At 40.3% G+C, this 19,428-nt stretch overlaps 1 protein-coding gene across 1 annotated transcript; it reads right to left on the reverse strand.

Annotated features, from left to right (window-relative positions):
- Window positions 1-739: 739 nt before the first annotated feature.
- LOC142611917 (protein neprosin-like) lies at window positions 740-19,210 on the reverse strand. The gene is made up of 6 exons (XM_075784069.1): window positions 19,010-19,210; window positions 17,967-18,131; window positions 17,767-17,823; window positions 17,533-17,679; window positions 1,234-1,371; window positions 740-793 (listed from the first exon to the last, which is right to left on the reverse strand). The coding sequence occupies exons 1-6, from the start codon at window positions 19,208-19,210 to the stop codon at window positions 740-742; spliced, it is 762 nt and encodes a 253-aa protein (XP_075640184.1).
- Window positions 19,211-19,428: the final 218 nt, after the last annotated feature.

Raw genomic sequence — 19,428 nt, forward strand, 5'->3', positions numbered from 1 at the left:
CCAATTCTTTTTATTTAAATAATTATATTAGAGGGTACTTATATTACATGACAATTTTTTTAATAAATTCAAATACCATAAACTGTATATGTTCAAGAGCAGCACTCAATGTAAAATTAAAAAGCATTATGGGAATAACTATATGCTACATAATTTTCTTCAGATCTCACTTTTTTATATTTTTTTCCAGGCATTGCACAAGTTAGCAATTAGTATATATTATAAAAGTTGAATCCTTAAACTAGAGGATGCACATAACAACAACACATGTCATGTTTGAGCCTTTAGACACTTGACATGTAATAGATTCTTCAAGACATTTAGGACTAATAATGCTACATTGCAAACCACAATTGGTCCACTTCATATATGTTTGACATGTATTAAATTTATTGCTTATATATAAGCCATATGTCAAGCATTACATTTCACACAAAAAAAAAAATTCTGCACTTTATTTGCTCATTCAATGATTCCTACTAATTATTATAAATGCATTCCACACTATAGTTATTATAAAAGCATAATGGCTAATAATTTTTTTTTTTTAAACTATAAAAATTATTCTGAGAGTACACGACAAGATTTTTTTTTTAAAGAAAACCTTCCAAACAAGGAGAATGACTACCATGTATTATTCAATTAGATCTTCTTTTTTCTTTTTCTTTTTCTTTTTTTTTTTTTTTTTTTTTTTTTTTTTTTTTTTTTTTTTTTTGAGATCGAAACCAAATGAATTTCATTAATGAAGAATACTAGAATCCAAATACAGAGCATCAACTGCTGGTGGAGGATCCTACTCCAACCATACAATTTCATTATCAAAAAACCTAGCAAATCTTGCCAACACATGAGCAACACCATTGGCACCCCGCCTAACACAATTGATTGTAAAGGATCTAAAACCTACAATCAAGCACCAAATATCCTCATAAATAAACCCAAGCCGAGCTAGATCTGGTTGAGCCTGTGCTACTGTCTTCATCACCCTTGCATTGTCACCTTCCAAAATCACCTCAATAAAACCAACATCTATAGCAAATTCAAGAGCTTTGCGCAAGCTAGCACCTCCACCTCTTCACTATCCCTTACAGCCCCACCCTTGGCCAAAATAGCAGCCATCACTTTGCCATTCCAATTATGAACCACAGCCCCATAACCCAAAGCAGCTCCATTATTAAAACATGCTCCATCAAATTTTAGCTTGAATAAATCTCCTTACGGTGGCTATCATACATGACTTGTTGAAACATGAACTGTCACAGGTACACTTAAATGCTCCTGCACTTCATGAAACTCACTCAAATAATCCAAATCCCGCTGGTATGACCATGATGAATGTTGAAAAGAACCCCCATGCAAGACCGAGTTCCGCTGAAGCCAGATTTGCCAACAGATCACCCAAAATAAATCCAACTCTTCAATTAGATCTTCCATATTGTTATTTTTTTTATCTTCCAAACAGTTAGATATTAGTAATGATATATTTTATGTTGAACTATGATATATTCTATGTTGAATATGCTTGAATCTATGTGGAAGAGGGAAGCATAAAATAGGAATACAATAGCATGAGAGTTACATGGTTCAGCTTTATGGCCTACGTCCACGGAAGAAACCTTTAAGGACTACATCTTTAATATATAAGAGTGTAATACAAAACCTGTGTTACAACTTACAAGGAACCATAACATGGTTATATATAGTAGATTAAACCCTAGATTAATAAACTTTTAGTACAAGTAGGAGACTTGGCTTGTACACAAAGTAACATTAGGCTTGAGCCTATGCTAATATATATAAAACCGAAGCCTTTGAAACTTTCACAATTTTCCACGTCAGCACAATATTTAAATAAAATTATTTTTGTTTAGTCCAAACTTAACAAGAAGTGAAACTCTATCTCTCTAACAAGTTCAACTTAAACTCAAACTCATTATTATCTTCTTTTTTTTAAATAAAATTATTTTTGTTTAATCCAAACTTAACAAGAAGTGAAACTCTATTTTTCTAACAAGTCCAACTTAAATTCAAACATTGATAATTTATCTCTAAATTTGTGAGGTTAATTATGAACACTATAAAAGCAAAGCAAACCCCAATATTTCTAATACCTTTTAAATATTAGGAAGGATTAGGATCTTTATAGAGAAAACAAAGAGATTGCAGAGAAATATATATTTCAATTCGTGGACCTAAATTTCAATTTGGATTGTATATTTGTAATATATACACCCGAACAAGCCCAACAAGCACAGCTTTAAGGACTTTCTTCTACACCCGAACTCTAGGAATGAAAGCAACAATCCTAAATCGAATTGACTGTATAGCTGATTTGATATCTGGAGTGTATATTGTTGTGTCCTTTAGTTCTATCAATATACTAAGCATGTGGGCACCAACTTGGCAACTTTCTATACTTTTGTACACTTACTTTTGAGAATTAATAATAACAGTCTATCTTTAATAATAATAATAATAATAAATGTAATGGTTGAATGGATAATTACAATATCTTTTGGATAGTATTATATGTTACGTTTAAACTGATAAATTTTGATAAATTTTTTCGTCCACCGTATGGATCGGATTAGCGACTAGTGAGCTAATATATCTCTAATACAAACAAGATCAAAAATAAAAGGCAATGCTATTATAAAACCTCATCAGTGAAGATCTAAGGTTAACAATCCTTGGTTTGGTTTCACTTTGGTTTACCCTTTCATCTTCTTCAACATATCCATTTAGTAGGTAGTATATATTTGAATGTCAATTACTTAATTGGGTGTTCTCTTTTTTTCTTTTTTACTTGCTGTGGAAAGACTAAATTTCTTAGTTCGAAATAAATCAAACAAGTAAAATAGTTTCACAAATGCAAATTTGTATTGATGAATGTGTGGTACAGTTATCTGAAATTACAAAAGAGTGATCCTCTGATTTGGTCTTCTTGAAAAATATATTTGTAATAATGTGATTTTGACTTGAACACCAAATATCCTTCAATTTGGCTAAAGGATGAATCGAAGACCCTTGAAATTGAATTACAATGAATCTCTGGCTATTAGCTTGTTAGAAATTCTTTGTTCTTCATGTTCTTGATGCGTTCTTCATCTTCAAAGGTTTTGTGGTGGAAGTTCTTTGGTACTTTAGAGGCTTGAATCCGTAGGGCTTCGTTGATTTATGGCTTGTTGAGGTTTTTGGAGGCTTTCGAGCTTGATTCCAGTGAACTTTGAGATCTAGGAAGATGATTTGGGTGATTTCTCTTTGAATGTTCTTTGTATTTGAAGGTTTGTGGTGGAAGTTCTTCGAGGCTTTGGAGGTTTGAATCCATAGAGCTTCACCAATGTGTAGTTTCTTGAAATTTTTGGGGCTTTTGAGCTTGATTCCAGTGACCTTTGAGATCTAGGCAGGTAGTTTGGATGCTTTTGCTTCAAATATTCTTCGTATTCGAGGTTGAAGTTCTTGAAGTTCTTGGAGGCTTCAGGGCTTGATTCCAGTAGAACTTCTATACTTTTGAATCTTCTTTGATGCTGCTTGTGGCATGGATCTCGTGGTGTGTGTGTGTGTGTGTGTGTAGAAATGCCTTAGGAAGGCTTCTATTTATAGGAGTTTGGGGGTGGGTGAGCGACACATGGCGAAGCTTGATTGGTGACATGTGTCATTGCTTATGTCATTGCTTACATGCGCCAGGCTGCTTATGTCATCACTTACACCTGTTGATGTGTGATTGATTTTTGCATGCATTTTATGCCCCTATTTCAACGACACTTGGCAAATTTCTGTTGGTTTTTGAGTAGTAATAGCAAAGCCTAGCAGCAATACGTGGTGCTTTGTAATTGGCTGTATTTTGTGGACTTGATAGTATAATGTGTCAGCTTGTGATAGGTCGGGAATTTTCTCTCTCTACACTTGCTCAATCCAATAGGTACGTACGTACTCTTTTCTTCATTAGTTGTTTGTTAAATTATTTATTTGTGAGTTTATTTTATGGGTTATGTTCTGTGCATTTTGATATTTCTTTCTGTTAATATAGTTGTACGCCAGCTCTATGATGTTTTGTACGTATGTTTAGTGTTTCTTTATCTTGATTTCAAATGTTTCGTTGTTGATAAACCATAGGAAAAAAAAGCACCATTTGTATTAGTATTTTTAGATATTAAATTTTCATTAATAGATTGAAAGTGTTTTTTTTTTATATCTCTTTTACTTTGAATTTTTGCAAAGTAAAGGAGCTTACATGGTTTCTAATTCTTAATTTCTCTCTATTTAATTGTTTAATAAAATGTATGAAAATAATATTGATTTTCAATGTTTTTGCTAACATATCTATTTGTAAAGAGTAATTTCACGGTGAAAGGTTTCTATGATTTTGTGCATGTGAATCACTAGAGAGAGTTTGAAGCTTCCAATGGCTGCTTGAAAGGGATCATCATTCTTTATCATTTATTGGAAGATTCTTATTGTAGACAATACAATTTATATTTTTATATAAGTAATAATATTGTACTTACTAGAGTGTCATTTTGGAGTACTTTTGCTAAAGTAGCCATTCATCCCCAAAAACCCACGAAATCCATACTAAAACTCTTATTTTACTATTCAAAAAACCGTCATTCACTGTCAAATCACCCTTCCAAAGTCATCACATAGGTAGCTAAACAAGCCCAAATAGTAATAGGACAAGGTCTACTTAATTGACCAAATCAAAAGCCAGCGACATAACAATGCGATTTTGTGGGTAGGGATGCAAAATTGTACAAATAAATAATAGGACAAGGTTTTGCTGCATAAGTGTTCGATTGTGCATGCGAACTGGGATGTCATAAGCATCGCAGACTGGGTAGCTTCAGATATGGATGGTAAGAATTATTGTACTGGCCAAGGTATGGGTGAATGCATTCTACCGGGCTATAAAGTAAGACGTGAGTGCTTGGCCTGGGCAATTACTGTTACCAATCAACGCAAGCACATACATACCGGAGCCAAGATTTGTAAAATGTGGGCAACATGGAATTGAACCCAAACTTTTGGAGTGAGGTTTCTAAGTGTTTGGATTTTATACCTTGAAATTTTAAAATTTAAATGTTATTTTCTAAAATTTGGGAGTGTTTAAATTTTACATTCTCAAGTTTCAGGGTGTAAAATCCAAATACCTCTAAACTTTATAGAATAAAATCCAACAGTCCTAAAATTTTGGAAGTAAAATTCAAAATTCTGAAACGTCAAGGTGTAAAATTTAAACACCATCAAACTTCTAGATGTAAAATCTAAACAGTCTCAAACTTTAAGGTTGCAATTTGCAATTTGGCCTTTATTTTATTTTTGTACTTATTACGTGGTAAAACCAAAAAAAAAAGTTCCAGTGTTTATTTTGTAAATTGATTCTATTATTTGTGCTTTCACTTTCAACAGTCAAACCCAAAGTCTCTATATCTGTTTTGGTGAATCGGTTGTCACTATAAAGAGCACGCTTGGTGTGTCATGAGTAAAAATTTAAGGTAAAAAATTAAATGCATCCAAGATTTGAATCTTTCCTTTATCATACTTTCTTTTATTAAACAAATTCTCATTGAGTGCTCCAATGTAAATCAAAAATACAAACATTTTCGCATTTAAGCAAAAAAAAAAGGTTTTTAATTGAATAGGTAATAGAATGGCTACTCTTATTACATCAGGCAATAATTTCAGAAATTAAGATCTTTGGTTTAGTATTTTTTTTTCCAATAATTATAATATACATATTATTTTATGAGAAATTACTATCAATGTGATTGTTTCCACTTCTTTTTTTCTTGGTCCATAGGATTGTCTCTTAGGTATTTGGGCTATTTAATGAGACAAAGTATTCTCTTTTCCCTTCAACCCTTGTCGAAAAATATAGGTGTGATTCATTATGTTTAAAAAAAATATTGGCTTTACTAGTAAAGTAAAATGATATCTATGAGTTCATGTTAGCTCAATTAGTAAAATATATTGTTAGTGAATATAAATTTTGGGTTCAAACTCCATCAACACCAAAAACAATTTATTGTTTTGGCTTGATGATAAAAAACAATCATTATAAAGTAACCGTCATAGGTTAAAATTCTATCATATATAGAAAAAAATGACACTTACAATTTTGTTGAATTTCTACTAGTAAATGTAAGTGCACAATTGCACCTGGACCCAAGAACAGTTACGGGCTCAGGCCCAATGAGCCTTAAACAATATGAATTTGTAGAGTGTGGGCTTGAAACCCAGGTTAGAAGTATGCGAGGATTAAATGACAAGCAAAAGATTGCAAACACTCGAAAAATAATGGAGAATATTGTAAATCAACCTCCTCGGACGTAAGCCAAGAGTTGTTATTATATTATCTTTTCCCCTTTTTTCTTTTCCTTTTTGATTACAAAGAAGTCCGTCCCCCTTTCCTGTTCTAGGTTGCCCCTTAAATACTCCTCTTGTTAATACTTTGTACACGTGTTGTCCTATCTCCCCCTTAACCTAGATATTTCTTTTCTCAGTGCCTTTGAATAGTAACCAGAAGTTTCCCTTCCACTGTTCAGGTGTCACTTCCCCATTAATGCGGCCAGGGTGGTAGGTGCAGGGTCTTTAATGTGGAGGTAGCAGCCTTTATCTTTGACATTTTTCCAACACCGGTGCTTCTAGGGCATTCAAGGGTTCACCCCCTTTAACCATTGGCATTGTTCGTGTCATTCCCTAACCTTTACCATGAAATCCCGAGTTCTCCGGTGTCCATCTGCAGAGAAATTCACCCTCGGCTAGATCCTCGGATCCTCGGCGTATGGACCGACCCATAGTACTAACAAGTCCTAAACCCAAGAGCAGGTCGGCCTTCCTTAGCATGGCCCAACGGCCCATGTAACCATCAGAGTCTTTTTACCCCCCACAATAGCCCCTCAAAACTCTAATTTTCAACGTCCGAGGAGAAAAATAGGGTTTTGATCTGACGAGAACTTACTCCACACACTTTGCGAGTTACGGCACGTGTGGAAATCGTTTCGCGTCCTAGAAGATGCCACTTGGCGGTTTTATTTTCAAAAACGCGCGCATTTATTACTGTAAGTTACACTTTGTCTTCCACGTTCAACGGTGAGATAGGCATCCAACGGTCCTCGTTCCTCCACGAAACTTTAGGCGGGACAACTATAATTTCGAGGCCGCCTTTTTGCACGTCGTGACGCTTTGGGAACCTGCGCTTTCATTTAATTCCTCAGGGGCTAATCCCATCAAAACATCAGCCATCATACCTTACCTGCAGAAAACCGTGGAAATTTGCACACCTTCAACCTTGTAAGTTCTTGCTCTTTCTATTCTTAACCTTTTCTCCTCGGTCTTTGTCCTCGGCTGTCACTACAAACATTCTCCCTCTTAGAGTTTAATCTCTCGTTCCTCTGTAATGGGAAGATTCAAGTGTCTAGTTGATACCGCCGCTGGGATGGAAGGCTTTAGGGCCAAGTATCGTATTCCCAGCGACGTAGGTCTAAAGTATTGTCCGGCGGAAGCAGTGGCCGATTCTAGGAAAGAGGGAGAGGTTATCATCCCAATGATAGCCTTTATACAGGGTGGGATGACCCTCCCAATGAAACCTGTAACTAGGGAGTACCTTCGCAACCACCGGTTGTGCCCCGACCAGTGCCTCCCAAACGTTTTTAGAGTTTTGGGTAGTGTCGATGCTCTAAATGAGCAAATGGGTCTGAACCTCACCTGGCACGACGTCGTCTTTCTATATGAGTCCCATAAACTTTCCAACGTAGGTTACTACATTAAGTCCCGTTCTAGTGTCGTTAGGTTAATCTCCTGTCTGCCCAAATCCAACAAAGGCATGAAGGACGACCACCTGATCGTCTCTGGGAACTGGCACGACGGCTTCCACTGCCCAGTTGAGTGGAGGGATCCAGGTACGATGTCGTAGGATTAATCTCCCCACAACACAACTTCCTCTAACACACACAGAAATGCGTATTCATACTTACTTAAATTTACTAAATATCTGTGTGAATCTGACCAGGTTTGTTTGTTTTGATGTCTTTTTTGCAGATAAGCAACACGTGCGTCCTCGTTTGAGCCACTGTAACGTCGCAGATCTAAACCGAGTACTTCGCTCCGAGGTGTTCGTTAGCGAAGACTTACAACTCCGGGCTGCTCATCTCATTCTGGGGTACACCCCCATTTCCTCGGACTTCCAAGAGATAGAAAACGCCATAGTTGCGGGCGACCGAAGACGAAGGAGGATAAACGTAGCTCGGCCCCACTTTCTGGACGACCGCGATCTCCCGGACGCTCCTCACACTGTTTTGTACAACCAGCCTATAGCAGCAATTCCCCTCGCCGTGCACTCACAGGCAACTGTCTTTCCAGAAGAGCAAGTGTCTTCTTCGCATACACTTGACGACGAGATAGATCAATTCCATTTTGAAGACACCGAGAGACCTCGCGGGAATCAGTTTGTTGTACTTTCCGACGAGGAGGAAGAAGCCACCGAGGCCTCTGGAATTGCAGGGTTTGTGGTTGCCCTACCCGAGGACGAATCTGAGGAAGATATGGGAAGGATGCAGGGTCTCCTAACCAATAGAGCTGCAAAGGTTGTGGAGAAAAAGACGGGGACGTCCCAAGTTCCCCCATCTTTACCACCTCCCCCTCCTCCAGCTGAGCCAAAACTTCTAGCCAAGGATCCCAAGAAGAAGAGAAAGGGGGATACCGAGGGGACGATCAATAAGGACCCCAAGAAACCACGACAACAACTCCCACCGGTCCAGCAGCAGAAGCTGGACAAAGGCAAGGGTAGGGCCCGCTCAGTTGAAAGCGGGGAAATCAGGGACGAGGCCGATGTGCGCCGAGCACCGACCACTTGGTCCCCCGACCTAAGACTGGACGGCGCACCCATCTCCTGCCAGTCCAGTATAAGGGCGGTTCAACAAGGCCATGCCCACCACTTGGCCGAAGTGTTGGAGCGCACTCTTCTATTGCCCAAGGACATGGAGACCTTGGAGAAAATGAGCCAGCCACAACTGTTCCTTTCTTTAAAAAGGGATTTAGCGCTGGTAATTTTACCTCTTTTTAGGAAGATTCCACTTTTAATAACATTCATAAGTTGTTTACTATTCCTGATTCCATCATACTTTATTGCAGGCCATTCAGGAGGTCTTTGTAGCCGAGAAATTTATAGAAGACACTCGGAAGAAGGCCAGGACTGAGCTGGAGATTAGGCTAGAGACTGAGAAGTCCTTGGGCACTGCTTTTGCTGAGAACGAGAAGCTTACCTCGGAGATGGCTGAGCTGAGGAGAGAGAAAAATGGGGTCGAGTCAAACTTGAAGACCATGAAGACCCAGATAGAAGGACAGCGCAAGCTCCTTCGCGAAAGAGATGAAGAGCTCTCCCAAGCTCAAAGGGAGTGCTCGGATCTGAAAAAGGAACTGGCGCTGATGAAGGAAGAAGCCAGCTCCTACCAACTCTCTCTACAAGCTGCCAAGCAGGCAAGTTTCGAGGAAGGGGTAGCAACCACAGAGGAGCAGCTGACAGAGGAGTAACAGAGGAGTTCGCGGCTTTGTGCCGGGAATACTGTCAAAAAGTATGGGGGGAAGCTTTAAACGTAGCAGGAGTTCCTCTATCTTCAGATCTGAGGAAGTCCAAGAACGTTTGGCTTCCCCTGGAAATACAGGAGATTGAAGAAGCTCCTGCTGCTACTCCTACCCCTGAGACAACTCTTCCTGCTCTTCCTCCCATAGTCCCGAAGCCAATTCCAGATCCTACAGAACCTTTGGGTTCCAATAAAGACAAGGAAGGAGGCGGAGATGCCGAGAAGGGACTTAGCCAAGCCATGGAGTCCAATGTCCCTCCAACGAAAGTAGCAGACAAAGAAAAAACAGTTCTGTCTCCTTTTGAATTGGAGTTGAGAGAGACAGAGGGAACCAGCACTTCTCAGCAAGATCCTCCTCCAAAAGCTTAGGACTTAGCTTAGGGCTTCTCTTTCTCCATGTTCAGCCTTTACATGTAATGCATACCCAAATGATTAATAAAGAACAACTTTATTTGATTTTTACTCGTGTTGCATATGTTTTTACTTTATTCTTTTTATATTTATCGCAAAAGTTTCCCATTAATACATAACAAAAGTTTCTCAAAGTAAACAAATCTAACTCCAAGGATTGCACAATCATAACTTCCACATAATCATACGCACATTATTAAAGATTTAATAGAAGGTGATATGGTTGAAATATTTAAACAATGCCTTTGATTAAGAAAGAAGAGAAGATCTTGCATAAAGATTAAACCCTTGTAATGTACAGCATCTTTTCTAGTAGGATGTAAGATCCGAGGACCATTCCTTACACAAATTTGCTTAACACTTAAAGATATAAAACTTAAGATCCAAGTTAATAAACAGCAATGCATTAACACGCAGACATAATAAGAAGTTAACTTTGATCAAAGTCGTGGTCCGAAGATAAGACTTAACCAATTTTTCGTTTGATTCTTAAAAATTGTAACTTTAAATATTAAATTTCCCAAAGCAGGAGGTCCGAAGACCCGGCATAACTAAGGTTCTGTTTAACAAATGACAAGACATCAATTTCCACAAGGTTTGTGGTCCGAGGACTGCACTTAACCAAGTTTCTGTTTGAGTCTTAAAAATTGTAACTTCAAACGTTAATTTTCCCAAAGCAGGAGGTCCGAAGACCCGGCATAACTAATGTTCTGTTTAACAAATGACAAGACATCAATTTCCACAAGGTTTGTGGTCCGAGGACTGCACTTAACCAAGTTTCTGTTTGATTCTTAAAAACTGTAACTTCAAACGTTAATTTTCCCAAAGCAGGAGGTCCGAAGACCCGGCATAACTAAGGTTCTGTTTAACAAATGAGAAGACATCAATTTCCACAAGGTTTGTGGTCTGAGGACTGCACTTAACCAAGTTTCTGTTTGATTCTTAAAAACTGTAACTTCAAACGTTAATTTTCCCAAAGCAGGAGGTCCGAAGACCCGGCATAACTAAGGTTCTGTTTAACAAATGAGAAGACATCAATTTCCACAAGGTTTGTGGTCCGAGGACTGCACTTAACCAAGTTTCTGTTTGATTCTTAAAAACTGTAACTTCAAACGTTAATTTTCCCAAAGCAGGAGGTCCGAAGACCCGGCATAACTAAGGTTTTGTTTAACAAATGAGAAGACATCAATTTCCACAAGGTTTGTGGTCCGAGGACTGCACTTAACCAAGTTTCTTTTTGATTCTTAAAAATTGTAACTTCAAATAACAGAGCTACTCATGACTTTGGAATATCAACTGACAAAAGCACATTTCATTAATAATAATACCTTCTAAGATTATTTACATTCCATGGACGTGGTACAATTCTTTCGTCTAGGTCAGCTAGCCTATAAGACCCTATGCCTGCTACTGAAACAATACGATAGGGGCCTTCCCAGTTGGGTCCTAGCTTACCCCAAGCTGGATTCTTAGAAGTGCCTACAACTTTCCTTAGTACAAGATCGCCTGGTGCAAGTGGTCTTAGTTTCACGTGGGCATCATATCCTCGTTTTAACTTCTATTGATAATAAGTCATTTGGACCATAGCCGCCTCACGCCGTTCCTCAAGTAAATCAAGATCTTTTCCTAGGAGTCCCCTGTTATTCTCTGGGCTAAAAGAACTCGTCTTTAAAGTAGGAAAACCATATTCCAGTGGTATCACCGCCTCGGCTCCATAAGTCATAGAGAATGGCGTTTCTCCAGTGGACTTGCGCGGTGTGGTCTGATACGTCCACAGGACATGAGGGAGCTCTTCTACCCATCTGCCTTTCGTATCGTCCAACCTCTTCTTGAGCCCGTTGACTATGACCTTGTTAACGGCCTCGACTTGCCCATTTCCCCGAGGATAAGCTGGGGTAGAGTATCTATTTGTGATACCCATGTCACCACAATATTGCCTAAAGGCGTTGCTGTCAAATTGAACGCCATTTTCTGAGACAAGTGTATGTGGTATACCGAATCTAGTGACAATATTTTTCCATATAAATTTCTTGGAATCAACATCTCGGATATTGGCTAAGGGCTCAGCTTCAACCCATTTAGTGAAGTAGTCGGTCCCTACGAGCAGCCATCTTTTGTTTCCAGCAGCTCTCGGAAATGGCCCTACAATGTCCAAGCCCCATTGTGCGAAAGGCCAAGGGCTAGAGAGAGGGTTGAGAACCCCTCCAGGTTGGTGAATATTAGGGGTGAACCTTTGACATTGATCACATTTTCTGGCATAGTCCTGAGCCTCCCTCTGCATATTGGGCCACCAATAATACTGAGTCAGGGCTCTATGGGCTAAGGACCTTCCCCCAGTGTGGCTCCCACAAATTCCCTCATGCAGTTCCTCCAGTAATGCTTCTGTTGATTCAGGGTGTACACACAACAAGTACGGTCCTGAAAAGGATCGTTTGTAGAGCTTCTGGTCCTCGGACAACCAGAAACGCGGTGCCTTTCGACGTATCTTTTCTGCTTCAGCCTTGTCCTCGGGAAGGATGTCATTCTTAAGAAAAAATACGATCGAGTCCATCCAGCTAGGACAAGGCCTTATTAGATGAATGCGAGGTGCGTTAGCAGTTACAAGAGAAGGTTCTACCAAATCCTCAACGAGGATAACCCTTGGTAAACCTTGAGCCGAGGATGTTGCCAACGTAGCCAAAGAATCTGCATGAGTGTTTCTACTCCTAGAGACGTGAGCTAAGGCAAAGGAGTCGAATTTAGCCTGCTGACGTTTGACCTGGGCCAAATATTCCTGCATTCTGGGGTCTCTAGCCTCCATGGTCCCCATGACTTGGCCGACCACTAACTGAGAGTCCGAGAACACATGGATTTCCTTGCCACCCATCTTATGTACCATCTGCATGCCTACCAAAACTGCTTCATACTCGGCCTCATTGTTAGTAGCCGAGAAGGCCAATCTCAAAGATTTTTTGAAAACAATTCCTTCAGGGGACATCAGAACAAGTCCAACACCAGACCCTTTTTGATTAGCAGCCCCATCCACATAAACTCTCCATGCCGAGGGCAATACGGCCGTGATCACACCAACTGATTTTTCACCCATGTGTGCTTCTTTCGAAGTTTCTTCTAACAATGGTTCGGTAAACTCTGCCACCAAATCAGCGAGGACCTGGCCCTTCACCGAGGTGCGAGGCTTGTACTTGACATCAAAGGCTCCCAAAATGGTTTCCCATTTTGCCACCCTGCCAGAGTAATCAGCACTGCGTAACACCGCCTTGAGAGGCAGCTGGGTCAGAACAACCACAGTATGAGATTGGAAATAATGAGGAAGTTTGCGCGTGGCGTGGACTACAGCCAGAAGCGCTTTTTCCAAGGGCAGATAGCGCACCCCGGCCTCATTCAAGGACTTACTAACGTAGTAGATCGGTCTTTGCACTCCGCTTTCATTCCTTATAAGGACTAAGCTTACCGCGTGGACAGCCACGGCCAGATAAGCGAACAAAACCTCGTCCACCTCAGGGCGAGACAAAATGGGTGGCCGAGAAAGATATTGCTTAAGATGTTGGAAAGCTAACTCGCAGTCCTCGATCCATTGAAACCCTTTCCACTTGTTCAACTACTGAAAGAAAGGACGGCACCGGTCAGCTGACCGAGAGATAAATCTATTCAACGCAGCAATCATTCCGGTCAATTTTTGAATCTCTTTTGGGTTCCGAGGCGGCTGCAAATTCTGAATAGCCTTAACCTGCACTAGGTTTACCTCTATGCCCCTATGAGTAATCATATATCCCAAGAACTTTCCAGACCCCACGCCAAAAGAACACTTGGAGGCGTTAAGGCGCAACTTATACTTCCTTAGCATCTGGAAGGTGTCGGCCAGATCTGTCATGTGGGAAGGTACTGTCTTACTCTTCACCACCATATAATCCACGTATACTTCTATGGTTTTCCCCAGTTGCTGTTCAAACATTCGGGTCATCATTCTTTGATAAGTAGCCCCAGCATTTTTTAATCCAAATGGCATGACCTTATAATGATAGTTCCCGGTCAGAGTAATGAAAGCAGTCTTCTCCTGATCCTCTAACGCCAAGGGAATTTGGTGGTAACCCTGGAAGGCGTCCAAGAAACTCATCCGAGGATGTCCGACAGTAGCATCTACCAGTTGATCAATCCGTGGCATTGGGAACGAATCTTTAGGACAGGCCTTGTTCAGATCAGTAAAGTCCACACATACTCTCCACTTGCCGTTCTTCTTTTTAACAACAACAGTATGAGCCAACCATTCAGGGTAAAAAACTTCTTTGATAGCCCCCGCCCTTTTGAGTTTAAGAACCTCTTCCTTTACAGCCTCAGAGTGTTCTCGGGAAGATCGCCGAGGTGGCTGCCTCCTTGGAACAATGGCAGGATTGACGTTTAAACGATGACAAATGAAGCTCGAATCTACACCTGGAGCCTCATAGGGGTCCCACACAAAGACATCTATATTATCCTTCAGAAATTCCAACAACTCCCTCTTCTCTTGGTGTGGCAAACGTATGCCGACTTGGAAGAACCTCTCTGGATCATTTGCTATTACAAACTTCTCTAACTCCTCACAAACAGCCTCATCTCCTGTCATCGCTCCAGGTGCCTCTGGAGCTGTTAATTGCTATGACTCCTGGATGGGCAAAGTTGATGACTCAATTTCTGATTGACGAAGCACCGCAGCCGATATGCATTGCCTAGCCACTACCTGGCTACCGAGGATTTCTTCAACATGCTCCCCTGAGGGGAATTTAACCTTAACGTGCAAGGTAGAGGAGACAGCTCCCAAAGCGTGCAGCCATGGCCTGGCGAGGATGGCTGTATATGGAGAGTACGCGTCAACCACAATGAAGTCCACCTCAACCGTTTCTGTACCGGATTGAACGGGTAAACGGATCTGTCCCTTCGGCACAACGGCTCTCCCTTCGAAGCTTATAAGTGGGGAGTCATAAGGAGTTAGATCTTCTAACTCCAACCTGAGCCCCTTAAATAGATCAGGGTACATGATATCTGCACCGCTGCCCTGATCTATCATCACCCTCCTCACATCATAGTTCCCTATCCTGAGGGTAACCACAAGAGCATCGTCATGGGGCTGGATAGTTCCTACTTTATCCTCCTCGGAGAATCCCAAGACGGGTAAAGTGCCCTTCAATCTCTTCGGCCTGCTACTCACATCCTCGGCCTGAGGATGGGAGACCGCCATCACCCTAGTGGGACCTGAGCCGGTCCTACCAGGTGCAGCGAAGATAACATTAATTGTTCCCAATGCTGGCCGCGATGAAAGGTTCCTCTGGTTGTTTGAACCAACTTGACTAACCTGCCCAGTGGGCTGACACAAGTGCTGCTTCAACTTTCCCTCACTGACGAGCTGCTCTAGATGGTTCCACAGGGTCCGCCAGTTCTCGGTAGTGTGGTCCACATCCTGATGGTACTGACAAAAGAGGTTTTGGTTTCTTTTCGCAGGGTCCCCTGCCATCTTGCCTGGCCATCTGAAGAAGGGCTCTTTACGAATTTTCTCTAGTAACTGATGCACTGGTTCTTGGAACACAATATTTATAGCCTGAGGTGCTGCCGAGCCGGATTGCCCGAAGTAATCCCTCCTCGGCTTATTGTTGTGGTATCTGTCCAACCTGAAATTCCTTCTCTCCTGTGGGATAACCTTCTCCTTTCCCTTCCCCTGCTGCTGGTCTTCCTCTACCCTCTTGTATTCATCAATACGATCCATAAGGCGGCGTACGCTGCGGACGGGTTTTTTCGTCAAAGACTTTCTTAGGTCGTGGTCAGTAGGAAGACCTACCTTAAAGGTATTAAGCGCCACCTCATCAAAGTCACCATCTATCTCGTTAAACATCTCCCAGTATCGGTCGGAGTATGCTTTCAGTGTCTCCCCTTCCTTCATGGCCATGGATAGCAGCGAGTCCAATGGCCGAGGGACTCTGCTACACGTAATGAACCGCGAAGCGAATGCCCTAGTTAGCACCCCAAACGAGCCTACAGACCCCGATTTGAGACCGTTAAACCATCTCATAGCCACAGGTCCCAAGCTGGAGGGGAAAACTTTACACATCAGAGTCTCATTGTGAGAGTGCACTGCCATCCTCTGGTTGAAGTGACTCACGTGCTCCACCGGATCAGTCCGGCCATTATAGATGGTAAAGGTGGGCTGGGTGAACCTCCTGGGAAGCCTCCCCCTCTCAATCCTCCGTGAAAACGGAGATTTAGAGAGTTGGTGCAGCGCCCTACTCATAGTATCGTTGCCTAAGCCCCTAGAACGAAGCTTCTTACGTCTGCGGGTTGGCTGGTCGTCCTCCTCACTGGAGGATGTTGCACTGGTGGGGGAGCGAGACCTTGAACTGTAGCTACTTTCCCTACCCTTCTCCGAGGAAGAATTAGACGAGGACGGTGAAAACTTACGTTTAGCACGGCGTAACTTCCTCTTCAAACGATTGATTTCCTTCTGCATGGATTTAGAACCCTCCTCGTGGGTGGTGCTACCCCCGCCATGAGTATGGCTAGCGCCTGGGTATTCTGTACGGACACTCCCTTCACGATCCCTTCGATGTTCAAGACGTTCGAAATGATCTTCCGGTTGTGATCCCTGTGACTCTGCATGGTGAGAGCCTAGGCCTGCCATAATATCCCTACCTCTTCTAGACTAGATTTCCCACAGACGGCGTCAATTGTAAGTGCACAATTGCACCTGGACCCAAGAACAGTTACGGGCTCAGGCCCAATGAGCCTTAAACAATATGAATTTGTAGAGTGTGGGCTTGAAACCCAGGTTAGAAGTATGTGAGGATTAAATGGCAAGCAAAAGATTGCAAACACTCGAAAAATAATGGAGAATATTGTAAATCAACCTCCTCGGACGTAAGCCAAGAGTTGTTATTATATTATCTTTTCCCCTTTTTTCTTTTCCTTTTTGATTACAAAGAAGTCCGTCCCCCTTTCCTGTTCTAGGTTGCCCCTTAAATACTCCTCTTGTTAATACTTTGTACACGTGTTGTCCTATCTCCCCCTTAACCTAGATATTTCTTTTCTCAGTGCCTTTGAATAGTAACCAGAAGTTTCCCTTCCACTGTTCAGGTGTCACTTCCCCATTAATGCGGCCAGGGTGGTAGGTGCAGAGTCTTTAATGTGGAGGTAGCAGCCTTTATCTTTGACATTTTTCCAACATCGGTGCTTCTAGGGCATTCAAGGGTTCACCCCCTTTAACCATTGGCATTGTTCGTGTCATTCCCTAACCTTTACCATGAAATCCCGAGTTCTCCGGTGTCCATCTGCAGAGAAATTCACCCTCGGCTAGATCCTCGGATCCTCGGCGTATGGGCCGACCCATAGTACTAACAAGTCCTAAACCCAAGAGCAGGTCGGTCTTCCTTAGCATGGCCCAACGGCCCATGTAACCATCAGAGTCTTTTTACCCCCCACAGTAAATATTTTAAATGAATAATAATATCATAAATGATTAATATAAAAAAAGAATGATGTATCATAGCATGATTTCTCACTTTAATGGACAATGTATTACCTGAGCTATCAAAATGTCAGCAACGAATTGTTGTCCTTGAAATACTGAAACATTGGCGACAAGCGAACCAGGGTGAAGACGAGGATGCACTTGTACAAACCCAGGGCATTCAGTATTGAAACAACCAGTGTTCCCAAAGTTGTCTACCTGTAAACATATAAGCGAAAGTAGGGATATATTCATGAAAGTACTTATAAACACTATAGTTAAGAATGAAAATGATTTGGTTCTTACTGTCCAAAATGTTGTTATTCGTGTACGAGTATCACCACCGTATAACACTGGATCCACCTATGAATGTCAATACAATGATACAAAAATCCTTTATAACAGTGTAATATGGAATATAAAGGAAGGTTATAATATTAATGACATCAATCTATGTATATTGAACTGATTAGTCAAGAGACACAGAAATATATTTTGTCACTTACTGCCCAACCGACTTGTATGCTTTCAAGTCCATTGAATTGTCCATTTTGAACCCAAATTTGAGCCATACTGTATTGGCCCATTTCCACACTTGGATTGTCCAAAGAGAAAATCGCCCGAGCACCATGATTAATTCTATTTTTCGACTTTGTGTGATATGTAGCATACTAGAAACCAAAAAAAGAAAAGAAAAAAGAATTAGCTTATGAACTACATCTAGTTTAACATAATTGTGCCATCAATAGCCACCATTTAAATAATATGAATTAGAAAATTATATTTTACTAATGTTAAAGTTTCCCTATAAAATTCAGTGGCTTTATTATTTTATGTCAATACCATGATATACCAAAAAAATTCATTTAAAGATTTGACAATGTTAACTAGGAGGTGATACTGGTAGGTATAGATTGAAATCCAGAGAATGGGGGGTGTTACAGATATATAAAGAAATAAATAAATAAGAGAACACTACATTCGAATCATAGAATGCATGTTAAATTTTGAAGATTATAATTATTGAGGAAAAAAAAATATACCTACAAGAAACTTAATTACTTTTGATTTTAGACTAATGATGTTCTACATTATAAAGCATTTGTAATGCTAACTGTCAAGAACCTTATAATTCAACTAATACATTTTGGCCTTATAATATTAGCTAATGATATATATTATCTGTAAAATTTATTGTATGCTATAGGGTTTTAGCATACAATTTTCCCAATTATTATATTCACAAACTCAAACGTTGTTGATTGTATAAGAAACAAATGATGCTTTTAGGACACCCTCGTTAATTCACAGTCAAAATCCACTTTTGGTCTTTAAATTGGATTTTTGCCATTATAGACAGGTGGTCATTCATATCATATGACATGAAAATGATATAGGATAGGTGAAAAAATGCCACTAAACCACAAGGTCATTGAAATAGAAAAGAAAAAATAATTAAAACATAAGAATTTGAGCACGTACGAAATATTCCGTTTAAATATATTTGTGTTTTATAGTAATAAAAAGTGAATATAAATAGTTAACTTACTTGTTGGCTCGGGTTATCGTCTGTAAAATTTTTAGAATGATATTTTGAGTGAGAATACTCATTTCTTAGGCGATTGGATTTAATCTTCATAATAGGTACCATTCCTGGTGGACACCCTTCATCTTGAAGGCCAATTTTGGAAAATTTACCAATTTTGGTGTCATAATTATTCAGCACATTTCCAGAAAAACTTGGAGCCATCTGTTAAGTTAAACTAATTGCATGTTAGTTTAGTAAACAATAAAAGTTAAATCTAAATTGGTAAATACAAAATACACACCTAAAAAAAATAAAAGTAAATAAAGAAAATAAAAATGTTTACTTAGTACAAGTCACATGTATCCAAGCAATATGTGCAGAACAACCTTAACTATGGAGACAAAGACCATAGAAAACTAGAAATCACAGTAAGATATTGT

This window comes from Castanea sativa, chromosome 10, assembly GCF_040712315.1.
Source record: "Castanea sativa cultivar Marrone di Chiusa Pesio chromosome 10, ASM4071231v1".
Classification (NCBI taxonomy): domain Eukaryota; kingdom Viridiplantae; phylum Streptophyta; class Magnoliopsida; order Fagales; family Fagaceae; genus Castanea; species Castanea sativa.